General features: G+C 38.1%; 1 protein-coding gene across 1 annotated transcript; it reads right to left on the reverse strand.

The window, feature by feature from the left end:
* PWD (chloroplastidic phosphoglucan, water dikinase (ATGWD3)) lies at positions 1-19,253 on the reverse strand. Its single transcript, XM_020350679.3, has 19 exons — positions 18,838-19,253; positions 18,172-18,766; positions 17,917-18,003; positions 17,689-17,820; positions 17,424-17,549; positions 17,153-17,331; positions 16,350-16,434; positions 8,377-8,541; positions 8,217-8,269; positions 7,570-7,778; positions 7,342-7,460; positions 6,502-6,572; positions 6,204-6,321; positions 5,413-5,499; positions 5,250-5,336; positions 5,083-5,159; positions 4,783-4,930; positions 2,339-2,450; positions 1-1,459 (listed from the first exon to the last, which is right to left on the reverse strand). The coding sequence occupies exons 1-19, from the start codon at positions 19,017-19,019 to the stop codon at positions 555-557; spliced, it is 3,537 nt and encodes a 1,178-aa protein (XP_020206268.1). The 5' UTR covers positions 19,020-19,253; the 3' UTR covers positions 1-554.

Consider the following 19,253-nt stretch of genomic DNA (forward strand, 5'->3'; position numbering starts at 1 on the left):
TATGGAAATCGGAAATCCTTCGTGAAAGATATACAATATATTAGTTACATTTACATATGAATTGATATATGGCAATATAACACAAGGTCTTCTGAAAATAGAAGAGGTCTTGTATTAGAAGTGTGTTCAAAATCGAGGAACTAAGAAACGAAAGTAGACACTTGAAAGAGACACAAGAATTACCAGCGTTCTTTAAGATTCTTGATGGGTGTTGAGCCAACTTTGTAACTATTATTACGTCACAAAAATGTCTTTCAAGAAATAAATCTACATACTTTGCACAAGATACAGTAGTAGACAGGCCAACTGTAACGGTTGATTTCATATCTATCAATTTGTCGAACGTCATTCCATTTCCATCACGTACATAGCTGGTGCCATTGCCATACAGAACAGAAGTATGTGTTTCCTCTTTCCTGTACTGTACTAAATGTGTAGTCTAGTCTAGGAAATTCCCAGCAACTACGGTGCACACAACCACGTAAAATATTCAGAACAATGACCAATTATGTAATATTCAATGCCATAACCATTTGAAGAGAGACGGGTGATTTCTACAGGGGTTGAGGCCTTGTCTGTACGATAAAGATGTCTTTCCCAACAAGACATCCTTCCACATCCTGTGGGCAACCAAATTTTCTCTCTAGGAAAAACCCAACTGCACATAGGCGTTGACCAAGCTGTCGACGGAAAACTGAGTCAACTGTGAGCGGTTTCTTGCTGTAATCAACAGTCAAACGGATAACCTCCCCATCTGCGGGCCCTGCACCACGTACCAGCAATTCCTCACTGAAGTTTGCAAAAGCCAGTGTTTGCACTTGCCCGTCAAATTTCCCAGATGATATTCGCCATGGTGTACCCCGGGTTCCAGAAGCCAGAGTTTCACCAAGGCCAGAAGCAATCTCAGCCTCCACCAAATTATTATCCTGGTTTGTTGGGCTTACAGTATGTAGTACAAATGATAAATCCGGTGAAAGCATTTCTTGGACCAGAACTGCCATTGAAGCTTCCCTCTGAGGAACGCCAGCAGCACGGCGGCTCAAAACTGCTCTCCGAGTGTACAGTGAGGCCCATACTTGGCTGACTGCATTTCCAAAAACTGTTGGATTGGAAGGACTAACATTGGGTATTGAGTCATAAAGTCCAGCTGCGGACATTCCAGCTAAGTCCTCAACATTGGCACTGGATCGAACAATTAAACGCGCATTGCTTGGGAATATTCTCCCAATGCTTTCAATGATGTCTTTTGAGGGCTTAAGGGAAGAAATTAATTCCTGGAGTTGATGGCATAGAGCATCAAGTTCACCACCCTCCAGTTTTGTTGTTTCTATCTTTTCCAGGATAGACCTGAATGCTTCAGTGGAGTTGCTCTTCTCTAGCTCCAATTCCATGGATCCAAATGGTAAAACTGCCCCAGAAGGAACCCGAAATGAAGCCAGCACTCCCTGGTCACTGTAAACTGTCATTCAAAAATCAGATTTCAGAAATATGATTTACAAGGAAACATAATTGTTGTTAATTATCATACTGATGTCACAAGTTAGTCAATGAACTTGACCACTGACAATTAAAATTGCATAGGCATCTTCCAAAATCATCTTAGAACGAAATGGTATGTTATGTGACTTAAGTACTTCAGTCTATTGGAATATAAGAACGTAAGGTAAAACTGTACGAAAAGGGAGAGAAAAACTTCAGAAACATAAATTTGCAGAAAATACAGCTGATAGTTGGGCGACTGAGAGCATAATTAATCTTTGGTTATGTGTTTTAAGTTAACATGTTTAAATTAGATTATAGATTTTGAAATAATCTCAAATTCTCAATGTAACAGCATGATTATAACTTATAAGACATGGCAATGATGGCATGAATGGACCAAATCTTTTTGTAATAAAGGTTTTATCAAAAGAGGAGGAAGATGAGGGTGGGACATCCTTCAAAAGAAGGCAATAAATTTAATCACTTCAAAGTTCAAACTAAAAATGTCTAACTTTGATAATTAAATAAAAAGAACAAGAAAATTTCAGCTCACAAAAAAACATAACATCAATTTTCAGATGAACAAGAATCTTTAAAGCATTGTTTTAATAAAATTCCCATAAAGAAAGTCTAGAGCTGGATAGTTTTAAAAAAATCATGAGCTGGAATCTCTTTCCTTACAAGTGTTAGTAAACCAGAGAGAGAGAGAGGGGTTTTAAACAGGACATTGTATCATTCTATAAGATATATATCATTAGAAACATAAAATATAGCACTACTTGAGTTGAAGTTACTCATTGCAATATCGTTGGTCATATATAGTTATGCACAACACATCACTTTTTTTGAATCTTACCTTTATCAGAAACCAAAGACAATGATGATAAACGACCACATGCAGCAGCCTTTGCACCTGAAGTCTGTGTCTCTGCATCAGGAAGCAAGATAACTCCTCCAGAGGAAGCACCCTTGATTTGAAAAAAATAATTATTTATTTGAAATTATTTTTATGAAGAACTAAGAGAAACGTAATTAATTAAATGCCCGGCATATAAAATCATTAATCTGAATAATACAAGTTAGATAGATATGATATAATATGAAAGCATTAAGATCTATTTATACAGATAATTAGGTCCATTACTATTTACTAGTAGAGTACTGCCAATGCCAATAAGACTAGTAAACTACTAAGCTAACAAATCTCCTAACATAAGAATTCTAATATTCTAACAATAAAAAATTTAATACTCTAAAATTTAAGGTGAATTAAGAGAATGGTAATTGAACAAAAGCTCTGCATACATAAAGTAAAAACCATAACAGTGAATAATGTTTGGTTAATTTGACATTATAAATTTATAATACAGTGCGTTAACATCTATTTATACAAATAATTAACCAATTACCAGTGTTAACATCCATTTATACAAATAATTAAGTCAAGCACTAGAGTAGTGCTATTATCAAGGTTTTTAAAACTGGACTGTACCAGTTGGTTCATCTAGATAGACTGGAAACCGACTAGGTGGCCAGCCTACATAAACTACAAAACCTGAATGCTAAAAAAGCCTGTCAAAAACTGGCTAAATTGATAAAAAAAATTAGTGAAAACTGGTAGTTCAACAGCTAGAACTGCTTCACATAAATACCCTGCTTCAAAAAATTCCAAAAAATTTGTCTTCCTATTTCATGTCAATGTTGAAGTAAATGATGCAGTGACCTTGCACACCTCTACACTCTTCGGTCGTCGTCATAGAGCACCTTGCTACTGATGGCAATCAGGAAACAGCTAGTTGCCATAGATTCTGGTTTGAGTTTAAAATGCTTGTCCAATAATACTTTCATAGCTTCAACAGTTTTTCTTTCTAACTCAAATGCTGGCTCCGAAAACTACTGAACTTTTCTTCACATGCAGTAATGCTAAAAGCCTCTTATGTTGTAAGCCAAGTTATGGCCTGTTTGAATACTGATTTTTTAACAATAAAACATTCTTGATATAATCTGTTTTCATTTGAATTTTTGGAAACAAGTTTCAAAATTAATTTTTGAAAACCAAAAAATCAGAATATCTTCAAGATGTTTTCTTAACCTGTTCTTTCGTTTGTCTAATATTTATTGTTAATGTATCTCTCTTCATTTTTGTTCTGTTATGTCTAAAAAGTCTCACATCGCTTAAGATTCGAGGTTAAAGGTAATTTATAAATATCTTCTCTCATTAACCCACCAAACCCCTTTTCAAATACAAAACCGTGACAATCCAACAAGCATCAAAACGGACATTACCTCGGATATGGTAATCCTAACGATGTCAACGGACTTATGTCATAACATTGACACTAGAAGGGGGGCTCAGGTTATTCTTGTCTCTTAGCCTCAACTACGGGACTTGTTTCAGTATACCTAAAAGTCGCTTAGGAATTGAGACTAAAGGTAGCTTATAAACACACTCCCTCTTTAAACCACCAAAACGCCTTTTCAAAGAAAAAATCATCCATGTCCAACGAGCGCCAAAGCAGTCAATATCTCATGCGGTGATCCTAACAATGTCAATGGCCTTAAAGTCAAAACAATATCTATCTGTTTTCTCTTAATGGCCCAACGTGGCTCAACCTCTCCAACCCATCATCTTCTTCCTCCAAAATCACTGCTTGCAAGTGTCATCATTAACTATGCCAACAGTTTTTTTTTTGTTTTTCTTTGCTTATTTTCTAATCTGAAAAGTCATGAGTTAGGTTCTAGTACTCATGATGATGGCATGGGTTCGCAACTGGTCTTGCAACATCCCAAGACCGGCGCAAGGGATGAAGATGATGCAACTCAATGGCTTAGGTGATGCTTGCAAATACTGAGAACAAGGAAGAGACAGGGGCTATGTGGTGACAGCGCAAAGGTTCATGGTAGTCTGACTAGTGGTCACAGGATTGAGGGGACAGTTTAGGTTGAGGAAGAAGAAAGTGCAGCTGTTGTGGGGTATGGTGTGTGTTTCTTGCAGCAAGACACGGTGTTGATGGATGTGTTGAACCAGTCAGTAGGTTGGGGGTGGATGATTAGCTGTTAGATTCATGGACTATTTTCTGACTTTAAAAACTGATTTCAAATTAACATTCCAAACAATTTTTTTCTTTTGTTTTGTTCTAAAAAGCAGTTCCTTAAACTGTTTTACAAAATAGATTTTTAAAAAAAAAATTGTCAAATATTTCAACCCTAAATCACACCACTTTCACCAACTGGAAATTTATCTCTAAAATATAAACTCAGCCAAAAAAAATAAGAGTGAATAATTGTATCATTCTCTACCTGGTCAAAATTGAAGATTCTACCAGAAGAAAAAGAAGGAACCTCAACTCCAGAGACACTATCATCAGAACTTCTAATGGAAGAATTGTCATCAGTGTCAACTGAAGAGGACAACTGCAGATTAACTCCAGCAGTTGATGCTTCCAATCTGAAAAGTTATATTGAAGCAGGAATGAGAAAGTGGATAACATTATAGTATTAGATCTGCTCACAAGATTATATTAAAATATTTTGAAAAAAAAATGATTTAGTTTTAAAATTAAGTAATCATGAACGGGAGACTTGTCATGACAATATAACCTCACATATGACCCGATAAGCCTTTCTATATCAGCAACTTTTTCATCATCTTCACAAGTGACAAATACAACCTTTTCCTGTAATAAATAATAGAGGCATGAATGTCAATGACATTGTATATATTCAAACTTCAAAATCATTGATTGGATACTAGAAAGAAGACTTGCTTGTCGTGCCCTAACACCGAGATGAGATAAGTGAGGCAGCTCTTGCTGAAGTATAACTCCCACTATGTTCCTCCCAGCAGCTGTTACCTGCCAGTGTAATCAACTTATAAATATTAATATATTTAACATTTACATATACCCTCAAAGAAATACAAATATATACCTCTTCATCACCATCAGCTTTGTTAACAACAAGGATAATAGGTCCTTCCACTGATGATGGTAGTGAACCAGGAACAATTCTTTCAACCTAGGTCAAAGAAACCCAAATTCATGTTAGTCAAGAATGAGGATAACCCTACTTTTGTTTGCTTCCTATTTGGTTATTACTTTTTTTAGGTTTTGCTTGTATAGATGGCTATAAATTCTTGTCTTTCCACAACTTGGGTACGTACTTCTGTTTGATAATTGATGGTATAGAATTAGTTGATCTTGCAGTTTTTCTTTTTATCGAGTCTTACACCACATGTCTCCTTACTATTAGTACTTTACTGTTTCCATGTACTCTATCTTGCCAAGAGTGAAGTCTCGGAGGCTCTTGCCCATGATGGGTGATGAGTGTGTGAAGATGGAAATGGTGGCTTTGGTGAGAAATGAAACCTGTCTTTTGGTTCCATTACCTTAACAAATATATGCTTTAGGATGCAAGTGGGTCTTTGCAGGGTAATGTAATAATTTGAATAAAATTTTGCAAGAATAATATTTGTGACAAGAAGCAAGGCATGATTATCATTTATGCTCCATCTTGTAGTAGTATTAGTAGTTTTAGTATGAGGGTACATTCACTTCTAAGATATCTATGTAATTGTATTTGTAAGGGATTATTCACTCCCGTAAATTCAATAAGGATTTTCTACAAAAGTCTCTCTCTCTTTCATGCTCACAAGCACAAGGAGTAAATATCATAATAACATAGTAAGTGTGATAATTCTAAATACAACTTGGTAGTGGTACCTGAACCAGTTTTCCTAAAGCAGCCCCTGGAACAAGAACATCCCAACCTTCAGAACCAAGTGCATTTCTAACAGCTTTTAGAAGAAGAGTACATAGTTTTGAAACCTGAAAAATCACACTAAAAATTTACAGCAGAAAAGTTAGATATGATGTTTATACTTGTTAAGTTTTGTAATGAAATCCATATTCTAGGAATAAACATGACAAGAAATCACAGTTACTGGTAAAAACACTTTAGAGTACAACTGCTGAAAAATGAAAAATTAAAAAAAAAAAAAACAATAACACATTATCATACCCAGCTCGAATCTCAGCTTCTGTATATGTCCTGACACTATTTTCAGGTATTCCTAGAGCTTTTCCTAGTATCTGCAACATTTCAAATAACAAGTTTGTTTATTTCAAGATATATACATTTCAAGCAGTACCAATGTCACAAGGCATATGTTATTTAGCTTTGAAATGAAGGATGAACCAGAACAACTATAAAGATTTCCTATGTCTAAATTGGATTTGTTTCAGTGTTCCTATTCATTTTTTATTAAAGGTTGTGTAAAATTTAAAAGATCCTCGCAGGTCACAAATCACAACTATTTTAGGGGCTATTAAAACTAGCAAATTGCCTGCTTATTTAATTAATTATATATTTTTGTATTCCCTAGTCTAGGTTGTATCTTGGCTTTGCTTTATGTTATATTTGTTTAGTAACTTATTGCACTAGGCACTAAAATTGGAGGCCTTTAACATAATAATAATAATAATAATGATAATAATAATAATAATAATAATAATAATAATAATAATAATAATAATCATCATCATCATCATCATCCCTCTAGACTCAAATATAAACAAAAAAAAAAATTATAATGATAGACAAAAATATAAATAAATTTTAACTAATTTTACCTTATTTAATGCTACCATCTCCAAAATACACTTCAATTAATTAAGACTATTTTCAATGACTCTTTATTCTTGATATCAAGTTCTAATGAAGGACAATAAAGGAAAAAGTTTATTTTTAAGTGAGATTAGCAAAATTAAATGAAGTTAATTAACTTTTTAATATTAACACATAAGTTAGTTAATTTTTCTTATGATTGAGTCTGGAGGGAATACTCTCTAACAGTCTAACCTGGACTTTCTGAGGGAATATCTTAAGAAGTTCTTCAGTATATTCATCAGTTAGTCTCTTTGATCGATCAAGAGTAGCTTTCAGTCTCAATGTCCAAATTGTCTTGCCATCTTCATTTCCTGGAAAGTAAAAAGGAAGTACAATTAAAATTAAAAATTAGTCAACAGTCAGCACTGACTACAATGATTTAAAAACACAACAATTCAAGATAAGACCTTAGAAAGTTACCTTCCCTTTCAGAAAGGCCTTTTTTACTCCATGCAATGAGCTCATTTTCAATAGCACCACATTCTTCTGGCTTCCAACCAGATAACTTGAGTTGGTGGACTCCAATTATAAGGGCTCCAAGTGGATCATCCCATGAGTTTACATTTTTTGACTGCACATTTGCAGCCAGCCAACGAGCACCTCCCATAGCTTCAAGCTCATTGAGAAATCTATTCATATATGTTCAGAAGTTAATGTGCTACCAAGAGAAAGGTCTAGCTATTGAATCTACATGTAGCATGTATGTAGCCGGGAAAGTTCTATATCTCCATTAAACGAGTTCTACATAGTTCAATCATACTACATCCTATCATGTGGCATCTAGGCAGCTTGAAATGAAATGAAACTGCATATTTTTTGCCCTTCTAAAGTAAAAGATAATTGATATAAATCTTTAACTGAATTCAAGGTCTAATAAACACCTATCTTTATGAATTTTGAGTATTATGCATTATATTCTAGTGTTATCTAGTTCTGTCTAAGTAGTTAACAAGTAATCCATGCCTTTTGCAGCATGTGTCCTTCATATATTTCACAATAAGTCATTCGACTTCTGAATATCAGACAATTGTACAAAGAGTAAATTATGAAAAAAGTACGACAAAAACCTGCTTAAAAGAACAAATGAGTAATCCTCAAGCCCAATCTCACAGAGGCGCCACTGTACCTCCCAAAAAAATGAGAATCAATAGTGTTTCAGCATTCTTTAAATAGCTAACCAGACTCAAGGTCTCAGATAGATAAATAATTGAATAAAATTAATGTTACCTTTTGACGCATAGCTATTGCAGAATCTGGAGCATCATTCCTGAGGCCACTTTCAAGACCTTTTACAATAGTTTCTCTCAGAACATTTAAAGATTCCATCGTTTTAAATAAAGGTTTAATTACTTCTTCTCTGACAACAGTTGATTCTGCTGCAGAATCCATATTCTGGAAAAGTACAGAAGATTGTCCGTTATCAGTAGATGCTATTATCAGAACAACTATGAATACCACAATCACATGAAAAGGATCAACACAACAGTGCCTTTTCTCCTATCCCCCCGCCAAAAAAAAATAGAAGGGTGCTCTTATCCAAGCTATAACTTTGACAACCACAATATTTCACCTTCATGCTGAATAAACCAAGCATAAATTATTCAAGTTATGCTACATGTATAATTAGTTATTAATTTGCAGAAAAGTGTTTCAACTAAAAGAGAATAGAGGGAAAACACATGGTTGACATTTTGTATTTTGTGACATGTCTTTCAAACTACTAGACTTCAATGTTGTTAAATAATGGTTATAAGTTATTACGCCACTGTAAGCATATAGCGGGGCAATTTTGGCCTTCATCACCATTCCCCATCTGCCATATCACAATTTGTAACACCGTTTGCCATTTCTGCCATGATGGGTGCCAAGGCCATTGCCACATGCAGCACTATGACGCACATGACAGTCGTAACGGTTTTTTGTTTGAAAAAACCTGTTTTGGGCTCCGAACCAGGCCCATTTGAGTGACCCCTTAGGCTTTTGGGTTTCAACCTTCTCCCGTAAACCGCAACAGCCAGCCACACGAACCCCAGCCCATCTTTGGTGACATTCATTCACCCTTGTCCACCACTCGCAGTCACCTTTCCAATCAGTGACTTGAACTGCAGTGGCCCAACACTCCAACAAGCAACCATGAAAGCCAACCACACTCACATGATGCATACGAAACCATCTCCGATTAACTTTGTTCACCCTCGCCCATCACTCCCTGATCACTTTTCTGGCTGGCGACCTGAACCATGGTGGCCCAGCACTCTGACAAACATAACAAAAACCTAAGACCTGAACAAGTTTTTATTAATTATTTTTTTCATTTTTAATCCTCCTTCTTCCTTTAGTTTTTCCTACTCCTTTCTTACTATGTGTCTATTGTTGCATCTACAGCAACATTCTTTTATTTTTAATCTACTTCTTCTACCAATTGGATCAGTTTAAGTTCCTATTTTGTTCTAAATTCTAAGACTAACATTGAGTTCCTATTTTATTATTGTTCTTATTCTTATTTTTAGGATAATGTCTTTCTACTCATTTTGTTTTGTTTTAATTTAATCAATTTCAATTATGTTTGAGACTTAATGAATTATGGATTTATGGTATAGTTGTTATGATAATTAACTATTTTAGTTGATATTTAGTTGTTTTTACTTTATTTTTTTGCTTTTATATATATATATATATATATATATATATATATATTTATTTATTTATATTTTTCTTGTCCACCATGGGCTGCCATGGCATCCACCATATGTTTATAAAGAATTTTTGGCTCACCACCATAGATTGTTATCTGTTATCAATAACCTTGCTAGACTTAATGAAATACATACTTTTTTTTCCTCTTTAAATAGGTAGTCAATCAAAGGATATTCTTTTGTTTCTTTTTTTTTTTCATCCGTAACAAATTCTCTTCAATCAACATTAAGCATATTGGGTTGTTTGAAAGTTACCATTAAAATACTATTACATTAATTAAAATAACCTTTAAGCTTTTTCAAAAGTTAAAAGTTTCAAACATTTATACATTGTTTTAGTTTATATTCTTTTATTATCAAGAAAATAATTTTATATCCTTCAAACTTAACTTCTCTTAAATATTTTTTTAAAATTATATTTTTCACACTTCATCTATATTTACAAATACCCATGTAATGCACGCAATTCTCAATATATTTTTTTAATTATGGCTCAGTTTTTCCCACACCAAATGATAATGATAAATGAAGGATCCAAACATTATTTATTTTTCCTTTTTATGGCCATTTTCCTTTAAATTTATCTGCATAAGTGCTTACACATATGAAAAGCAAAAGAAACTGATAGGAGACCCGTGGTTAAACGGGTATATGTGAGGAGGGGAAAGGGAGGCAGTTAGTTATTTTTAATAACTAACTGATAACAGGCTGTAGGGACGGGGATATTGTATAAATAGGAGAACGTAAGGGGAGAGGAGGGGTGGAATAATATTGTAATTTGGGAGAGCGGGCATTCTCGAATTTGCCTAGTGTACTGAATCGATTGGATGATAGTGTGGTTCAGGAAGGGGACCAATAATATACTTGCAGACATTTTTTGCTCTGTTCATTCCTTCAATTTTCTCTTTCAATACCAGTAGATTCTATCAACTGGTATCAAAGCTGCTACGAACCTGAGGGGTCAAGGATGGAAAAGAAAATGGAGTTCCGGTTGGAGCAGGTGGAAAAGGGTTTGCAGGACATACTGAAACGTGCGGCGGAGGAAACTGAATGGCGGCGTAACATCGAGGGGGCGATGCGCGAGATGCTGGAGCAAATGAAGGAAATGCGAGCGACTATGGGGACGGTGGGAAGTAACGGCCGTGAAGGGGACGAAGAGTATGGGGATCCAAGAACGGAAAAGAATGGGTGGAAGTGGCGAAACCTGGAACTTCCGCTGTTCCAAGGGGATGACGTGTTAGGATGGGTTGGAAAGATGGAAAGGTATTTCAGGTTGAAGGGGGTATGGGAGGACGAGAAGGTGGAGGTGGCTATGGTAGCGTTGCAAGGGAAGGCAGTGGCGTGGTTTCAATGGTGGGAAGGCAGAAATCAAAATACTTCCTGGGCAGGGTTCAAAGGGGCATTGTTGAAACGATTTCAGCCCGAGGTGGTACAAAACCCATACGAAATGTTGTTGGGCCTTAAGCAAGTAGGGAGTGTGGCGGATTACAGGGAGCAGTTTGAGGCAAATTCTGTGCCTCTCCAGATTGGGGATACCAATTATTTGAAGGGCATTTTCTTGAATGGTCTCAAGGAGGAGGTTAAGGCGGAATTGAGGTTGCATCGACTCAATTCATTGGAAGAAATTATGGATCTGGCGTTATTGATAGAATCTCGAAATTCGATCTTAAGGAAGGAGGTGGGGGGATCGTCGTCCACCATGAATAGAGGGGGATGGAACAAGAACCTCTATGGCAGCCGAAGGGACGAAGAGAAGAAGAAACATGATGAACCTAGGGAGACAAAAGGGGAAGATAGTCAAAAGGGGGATGGTAAGACAAACTGGCGGAGGATGACTGATGCGGAGTACCAAGAAAGGCGGCGAAGGGGGGTCTGTTTCAGATGTGAGGAGAAGTTTTCACCGGGACATGTGTGCAAAAACAAGCAAATTCGAATAATGTTATTGGAGGAGGGAGAGACCGAGGAAGATGAAGAAGAGGAGATACAATGGGGGGGTAAGCCGTCCTCCACAACATTAGATTTTCGGAGTATGGTGGGGATGACTTCTAAACATTCGTTCAAATGCTGGGGAAAGATAGGTGATAATTCAGTTCTGGTTTTGGTGGATTGTGGGGCTTCGCACAACTTCATTGCTGATTCGGTGGTAACGAGATTGGGGTTGACGGCAAAGAAAACAGAGCCATATTGGGTGAAGGTCGGGGATGGTCATAGTGTGAAGGCGCAAGGCTTGTGTGCAGGATTGGAGATAGAGGTACAGGGAATTTCTTGGAGGCAAAATTGTTATCTTTTTGCATTGGATGGGGTTGACGTGATATTAGGGATGGAATGGTTGAGGGGGCTGGGAGAAATTAAGGTTAATTTTGATAAATTAACCTTAAAGGGCACAGTAGGAGGAGAAGTCTATCAAATCAAGGGTGATTCTTCCTTGAGTGTGTCGGAAGCACCATTGAAAGGCACCCTCAGGCAGTTGAAGGAGGAAGAGAAAATTTTTTGGGTGGAATGTCGGGTGGCTGAAACCGAGCCAGAGGGAAAGATGAGGGTAGTGCCAGAGTGTGTTAAGCAACTATTGGAGGAGTTTGAAGAGGTTTTCAGGGAACCCCAGGGACTGCCCCCATCAAGAAGGCAGGACCATGCTATTCATTTGAAGGAGGGGGCCGAAATTCCCAACCTCAGACCTTATAGGTACCCGTATTACCAAAAAAATGAGATTGAAAAATTGGTGCAGGACATGTTGCGGACAGGGATTATCAGGCCTAGTATCAGCCCCTATGCTAGTCCTATAATTCTGGTAAAAAAGAAGGATGGAAGCTGGAGGTTTTGTGTTGATTACAGGGCGTTGAATAAGGTGACCATACCAGATAAATTTCCCATTCCCGTGATTGATGAGATTTTGGATGAGCTGAATGGGGCCACCATATTTTCCAAATTGGATTTGAAATCTGGTTATCATCAAATCAGGATGAGAGCGGAGGACATTCCCAAGACGGCTTTTAGAACTCACGAGGGGCATTATGAATACTTGGTAATGCCTTTCGGCCTTACTAATGCACCCTCAACATTCCAGGGGTTAATGAATGAAGTATTGAGGCCGATTTTGAGGAAGTTTGTTTTAGTATTTTTTGATGATATATTGGTTTATAGCAGGAATTTGGAAGAACATCAATACCACTTAAGACAGGTATTGACCCTATTAAGGGAGAATTCGTTGGTGGCTAATAGGAAGAAGTGTGAGTTTGCAAGACATCATATGGAGTACCTGGGTCATGTCATTTCGGCCGAGGGGGTGGCAGCAGACCTTTCCAAGGTAGAAGCCATGCTTAAATGGCCTCAACCTATGAACCTTAAGGGTCTGAGGGGGTTTCTGGGTCTGACCGGATATTATAGGAGGTTTGTTAGGGGATACGGGGTGATTTCAAGACCTCTGACGGAGTTGTTAAAAAAGGACGCATTTGTATGGAGTGAGGAAGCCACCGTAGCGTTTGAGGCTCTTAAACGGGCCGTGGCCGAGTTGCCTATGTTGGCTGTTCCCGATTTTTCTAAACTGTTTGTGGTGGAGTCAGATGCTTCCAGCCAGGGAATTGGGGCGGTGCTGCTTCAAGAGGGTAGGCCCTTAGCCTTCATGAGCAAGGCTCTTTCTAACAAGGCCCAGAGAAAATCAGTATATGAAAGGGAATTAATGGCAATTGTAGTGGCTGTTCAGAAGTGGAGACATTATTTGATGGGAAGGAAGTTCATTATAAAAACTGACCAGAGGAGCCTCAAATTTCTTAATGAGCAAAAATTATTGGGAGAGGAGCATCACAAGTGGACAACCAAGTTATTGGGATTTGATTTTGAAATCCAATATAAACCGGGTTATGAGAATAAGGCGGCAGATGGTCTTTCTAGGCAAATGATGTATGCGGCAATAACAAGGGTAGAAATGGAAGAGTGGCAGAAGTGGGAAGAAGAGTTTTTGGAGGATGCTGAATTACAAGTACTGATGCAGAAATTGGTCACAGACCCGGACCAGCAGAAAGGGTATGAATTGAAAGAGGGAAAATTATTTTTCAACGGCAAATTGGTGTTACCCAGGAAGTCTAGCAGGATTCCGCTCATCATCCGAGAGTTTCATGCTTCAGCTATGGGAGGCCATGCGGGTGTTTTCAGAACCTTCAAGAGAGTATCAGCTGTATTCTTTTGGAAGGGAATGAAGAAGGACATTACCAAATTTGTGGCTGAATGTCACGTTTGCCAAACGAATAAGTACCAGACACTGGCACCAGGTGGATTGTTGCAACCATTACCAATTCCTATGCAAATCTGGACTGATTTATCCATGGACTTCATTGGGGGCCTTCCGAGAGCTTTGAACAAGGATACTATTTTGGTGGTAGTAGACAGGCTATCGAAGTACGCCCATTTCTTACCCCTATCACACCCTTTTTCTGCACAGGAAGTAGCTCAAGTGTTCGTTCAGGAGGTGGTGAGGCTACATGGATTTCCTGAATCCATTGTCACTGACAGGGACAAGCTGTTTGTGAGCCAGTTCTGGTCAGAATTGTTTAAATCTGCTGGCACAAAATTGAAATATGCATCAGCGTATCACCCTCAATCGGATGGGCAGACGGAGGTGGTCAACAGGTGTTTGGAGGATTACTTGAGATGTTTTGTGGGGGATAAACCCAAGCAGTGGCCTAGGTGGTTAGCTTGGGCAGAGTTTTGTTTTAACACCCATTACAATCAATCTTCGGGAATGACTCCGTTCAAGGCCGTGTATGGAAGGGATCCTCCTACTATTTTCAAAGCTCAAACTTTCCCTTCCAAGGTGGAGACTGTAAATGTAATGGCAGAAGAGAGGGACGGAATATTGGAGGAATTAAAAGCTAATATTGGAAAGGCACAGCATCGGATGAAACAACAAGCGGATAAGAAAAGAAGGGATGTGAAGTTTGAGGTGGGAGATTGGGTTTATCTCAAAGCACAGCCGTATAGGCTCAAGTCATTGGCGAAGAGGAGAAATGAGAAGTTGAGTCCGCGATATTATGGTCCTTTCCAGGTAGGGGCTAAGGTGGGTGAGGTGGCTTACAGGTTGCTGTTACCAGAAAACAGTAGGATTCATCCAGTTTTTCATGTCAGCAAATTGAAGAAAGCAGTGCCCATAGAGAAACAGGTGCAGTCCCTTCCGGAAGAACTTTCTGTAGAGTGGGAACTACAGCCGCAACCAGCTGAACTTGTAGCGTACAAATACAGCCGAACAGGAGAATTGGAGGTCCTCATTCAGTGGCACAACCTACCTGACTGTGAAAATTCGTGGGAAACAGCAGCCAAGGTTGATGCCACATTCCCACAATTTCACCTTGAGGACAAGGTGTTAGCTCGGGGGGGGAGTATTGATAGGAGACCCGTGGTTAAACGGGTATATGTGAGGAGGGGAAAGGGAGGCAGTTAGTTATTTTTAATAACTAACTGATAACAGGCTGTAGGGACGGGGATATTGTATAAATAGGAGAACGTAAGGGGAGAGGAGGGGTGGAATAATATTGTAATTTGGGAGAGCGGGCATTCTCGAATTTGCCTAGTGTACTGAATCGATTGGATGATAGTGTGGTTCAGGAAGGGGACCAATAATATACTTGCAGACATTTTTTGCTCTGTTCATTCCTTCAATTTTCTCTTTCAATACCAGTAGATTCTATCAGAAACCCAAAGAAAATTATAGACAGAATTTGCCTCCTGCCACTATCAAAACAAGAAACAACACCCTTTCCCCAAGATACCATGAGCTGGCCCATTTCAGAATTTTATTCACAACCAGACTTGTGACAGCTTAAATAAATGTCCAAACACCTCATACACACAGCCCTAGTTTGTATATGGCTCAATAAAGGATAAGGATTGAGAGGACTTTTGGTGGAAAAAATTCAAATGTCAAATTCAAACTTAAAGTAAAAGAGCACCATAACTTGTATAGCAGGATCAGGTTACTAAATATAATCAATTTCAACTCGTAAAACTTCTGTTAAGAACCTTGAGAGAACCACATCACAAAAGTTAGCCGTTGAAGTTGGAGAGCCCAAAACCTTTCCCATACTTCCAATGTGGACTCAAAAACATCACAATTGGATCCTAACATTCCATCATTTTCCACAACCTGGGGCTCATGTGGCCTAGTTGTGCACTAACTCTTTGACTAGTCCCAATAAAACACTAAAATGTCAGCATCATCACGCACACCATTTGTTTGCAGTTGAAAGATGTGATACAAATTGATAGAAACCTAATATCTTTTTCAGAAAGTGGGGAAGTAGGAAACTAAAATTGCAAAATTGCAATACCTGGAAGACTAAAATCACAATTGATCATTTTCTAAGTATCAACCCCAACTAGCTTACTCACTAATTAACTAATTATTCCACCATGGGTTATCTAACATCTTGTTCCATAATTGGTATATTCCAGTGTCAAACCTTGATACCAAATCAAGAAATATAAATAGAAGAGAATAAGAAAAAGCAAATTCACCTTTTTGCACTCCAAGAATGAATTAAGTGCTGAAATGCCATATTCATCCATAGATTCATGAATTGATTCTAGCTGTTCAGCAAGACTGCAACATGACAAAGGCATATGTGAAACTATCAAATCATGATTTTCCAGTAACCAGAGAAATACAAGTTCAACTGATTTGAATATATCCTCAAAATTTAGAATACTTTGTTCACTCAAAATGATATTCCAATTGTGTTACATGACAGAATGAGGTTGGATGCTGCCCTTCCCCCTGCCCCATCTTCACAAGAGATGGCAAGCATTGGCACAACAAGAAGGTTGTGGTCTTGTGACCTTTGTAGTCACAACCACCCTGCAGATGAGTGCATGACACTCCCCAAACTCCATAATGTTGGAGATTAATGCATCAGTCACCATTTTTTTTGGAGCCTTTACAGCAAGGTGCTTCCCATGGGATTGAACATGGGACAGCCAAAGAGGAGAAACTATGGCATAATGTTCAACCAGTTAATTTCCCAACTTAAGGAAAGATATGATTACTTCAAAATCCAGATTATTTTGTCAACAATGCAAACGCATCAAGTTTCATGATCAGAGTCTATAGTCTATTGGTTTACAGCCTAATTGTGTATTCAAATGATGACGCTGTGATCATGTAGAAAGCTTCCTAGAGAAAACAACATAATGACTATATGAAATTATAATAAAGTAATAACATACATAATAATAAGAGAAACTGATGCGAAGAAGAAACAAAAAATTTTACATATGATTACAAGGGACAATGAGTCATGTTTGAGATATTCATGTCAAACCTGCCAGCATTGAAGAAATCTTTGAGTTCTTGATGAAATATTTTGAACTCCTTCACGAATGCTTCACTATATTCTCCAGGGTTCTTAGTGATTTTAGCAAGCATAGCTTCTGTAGCAACCAAATCTTCAGGACCAGCATTTCGGTGAAGCTTGTTTTGTATTGTATGCTTGATTTGTAACTGGAGAATAAACAATACATAAAACAGTTGACCTATTATTAACATTGAATTACAATGCTATTTCATACTTCAAATACTTTTAGGAGAACAACCTTGACATCACGTGGAATGTCGTTTCTATGAGCAATATCTCTAATTCGGGTCAGAGGAACAGATGCAGTGAATTCTGCCTTGAAAGATGGAAGGCATGGATGAATCTTGCGAATGACTAGAACTTCCTGCATGTTAATGATATTATGGTAATGAAAGAAGTATTTGAAATATTATGTCAACAACACTGTTGGAACAATTTCCATCTCTGGGACAATTTACATGGAATGTAGGTCAGACAATTTAAAGGACATGGCTATAAATCACCTGTGGAGATATATCCTTCCGACTAGTGTGTCGCTCTAGTTCACGAAATATAAGCCTTGAAATCTCAGCATGCCTATTTGGTCGGTGGTGACCTCCATCTTCAAAACAAGATATTTGCCCTGTGTTTATCCACTGCAGAAGATGATTTAAGAAGGGCTCAGACTCATGATGATGTAAGAAAAACATAGATTATTGAATATGAATATAGGAGAAAAGACGGAACAAGACCTTGAGATAGATAGCAGAGTATAAGAGAGCCTCCAATCGATCTTCCCCTTGCAGACTTGCAGTTATAATATCACGTACGATATCAAGCTTGAAAATGAAAATTGTAGATAAAGTTAATAGGTTGATTAAAAACGAAAAAGGTACCGAAAACTACTGGTTTCTAAAAACAGGCAGTATAGAGCAGTTGAGTTTTAAATTCCAAAGGAGAGAAATAAGTTAAAAGAAGAAAGGTCCATAATTAGTGTATGTGAATACCTTTCTCCACCAATTCCTTGCGTTTTGATCAGCTTGAACCAACTTGAGAGACAAGCCTTGAAGGCCTGAAGTGTCCCATTTCCTTTGTGTTTCATGGCTCCGATGCTCGTTGGATTGCATGAAAGAAATAGGTTTACCTTGCCACTGTCCTACAAAGGGACTTGGGTCGGCTTCGGAAGCATCGTACTCGTAACCATTACCCTCCTCCGTATTATCATCTGCTTCATCCAAAGGCTGTAGCTCCAAATTCTCTTGTGTTGCGTTCCACGTAGCGACGGTGGCAAAATGACCGGCCTCGGGCAAGTTCAACACTCTGTTTTGTCCAGCTTCCCAGACTAAGCTCCCGTCCTTGTTGACAGTGACGAATTTAAACTCGATGTGATCGGTCCCTTTAAAGTCCAAGACGCAGACCCATCCATTTTGGGTCCACTTCAAGGGAACATTCTTGGTCCAGGATCCTAATTCTTTGGTTGATCCTCGAATGACAAGGTGATCGCCAAATTGAACCTGGTGATCCAATCGAACTTGCAAACGAACTTTGTGCTTCATGGACACCGAAGTACGATTCGCCTTTCCTTCTTCCTGTTCGAGGTCCCTGACATTGAGAAATTAGTTAGAAAAGAGAGAGTTAGGGTATTATTATACGTAATTTATAGAGAGAATGACCTGGATTGGGTTTGGGGAGAGGAGAGAGCGGAGAGAAGCGGAGGCAAGCGGAGATGGAGAGGGCCAAGTGGAGGGATAGATGGAGGGAGGAATCTGAAATGGTTGTGGTTTTTATTGCGTGAGCGTCTTGAACAAGTGGAAGCGCAGGCACAGGTAGGCGAATACAAACGAAGAGAACCCATTGCGATTTGCGATTTGCGATTTGCGATTTGCGATTGCGTTTTCTTCTTCCTTAGCCACTTATCCCTCTTCTACATGCACTGCTCCCAAAGCAAAAGCATGGATTGATAATGCATCATTCATTTCTGATGGATGATATTTTGTACACCCAGTGTGTATATCACACACGTGGATTATTTATTTCATTTCACATGCATTATCCCCCTAATTTACTCCAATTCCGCCTACTCTCTCCT

Source organism: Cajanus cajan, chromosome 7 (assembly GCF_000230855.2).
Source record: "Cajanus cajan strain Asha chromosome 7, NIPB_CcT2T_4, whole genome shotgun sequence".
NCBI lineage: Eukaryota > Viridiplantae > Streptophyta > Magnoliopsida > Fabales > Fabaceae > Cajanus > Cajanus cajan.

Bases quoted from the DNA above. Each gene is read 5' to 3' on its own strand.
- PWD (XM_020350679.3), bottom strand. From the start codon at position 19,019: ATGGGTTCTCTTCGTTTGTATTCGCCTACCTGTGCCTGCGCTTCCACT. The intron at 17,550-17,688 runs GTGATTTATAGC...ATTAACATGCAG, and splicing joins GGAAGGATATATCTCCACAG to GAAGTTCTAGTCATTCGCAA. The intron at 5,500-6,203 runs GTACCACTACCA...TCTTTGACCTAG, and splicing joins CTTTAGGAAAACTGGTTCAG to GTTGAAAGAATTGTTCCTGG.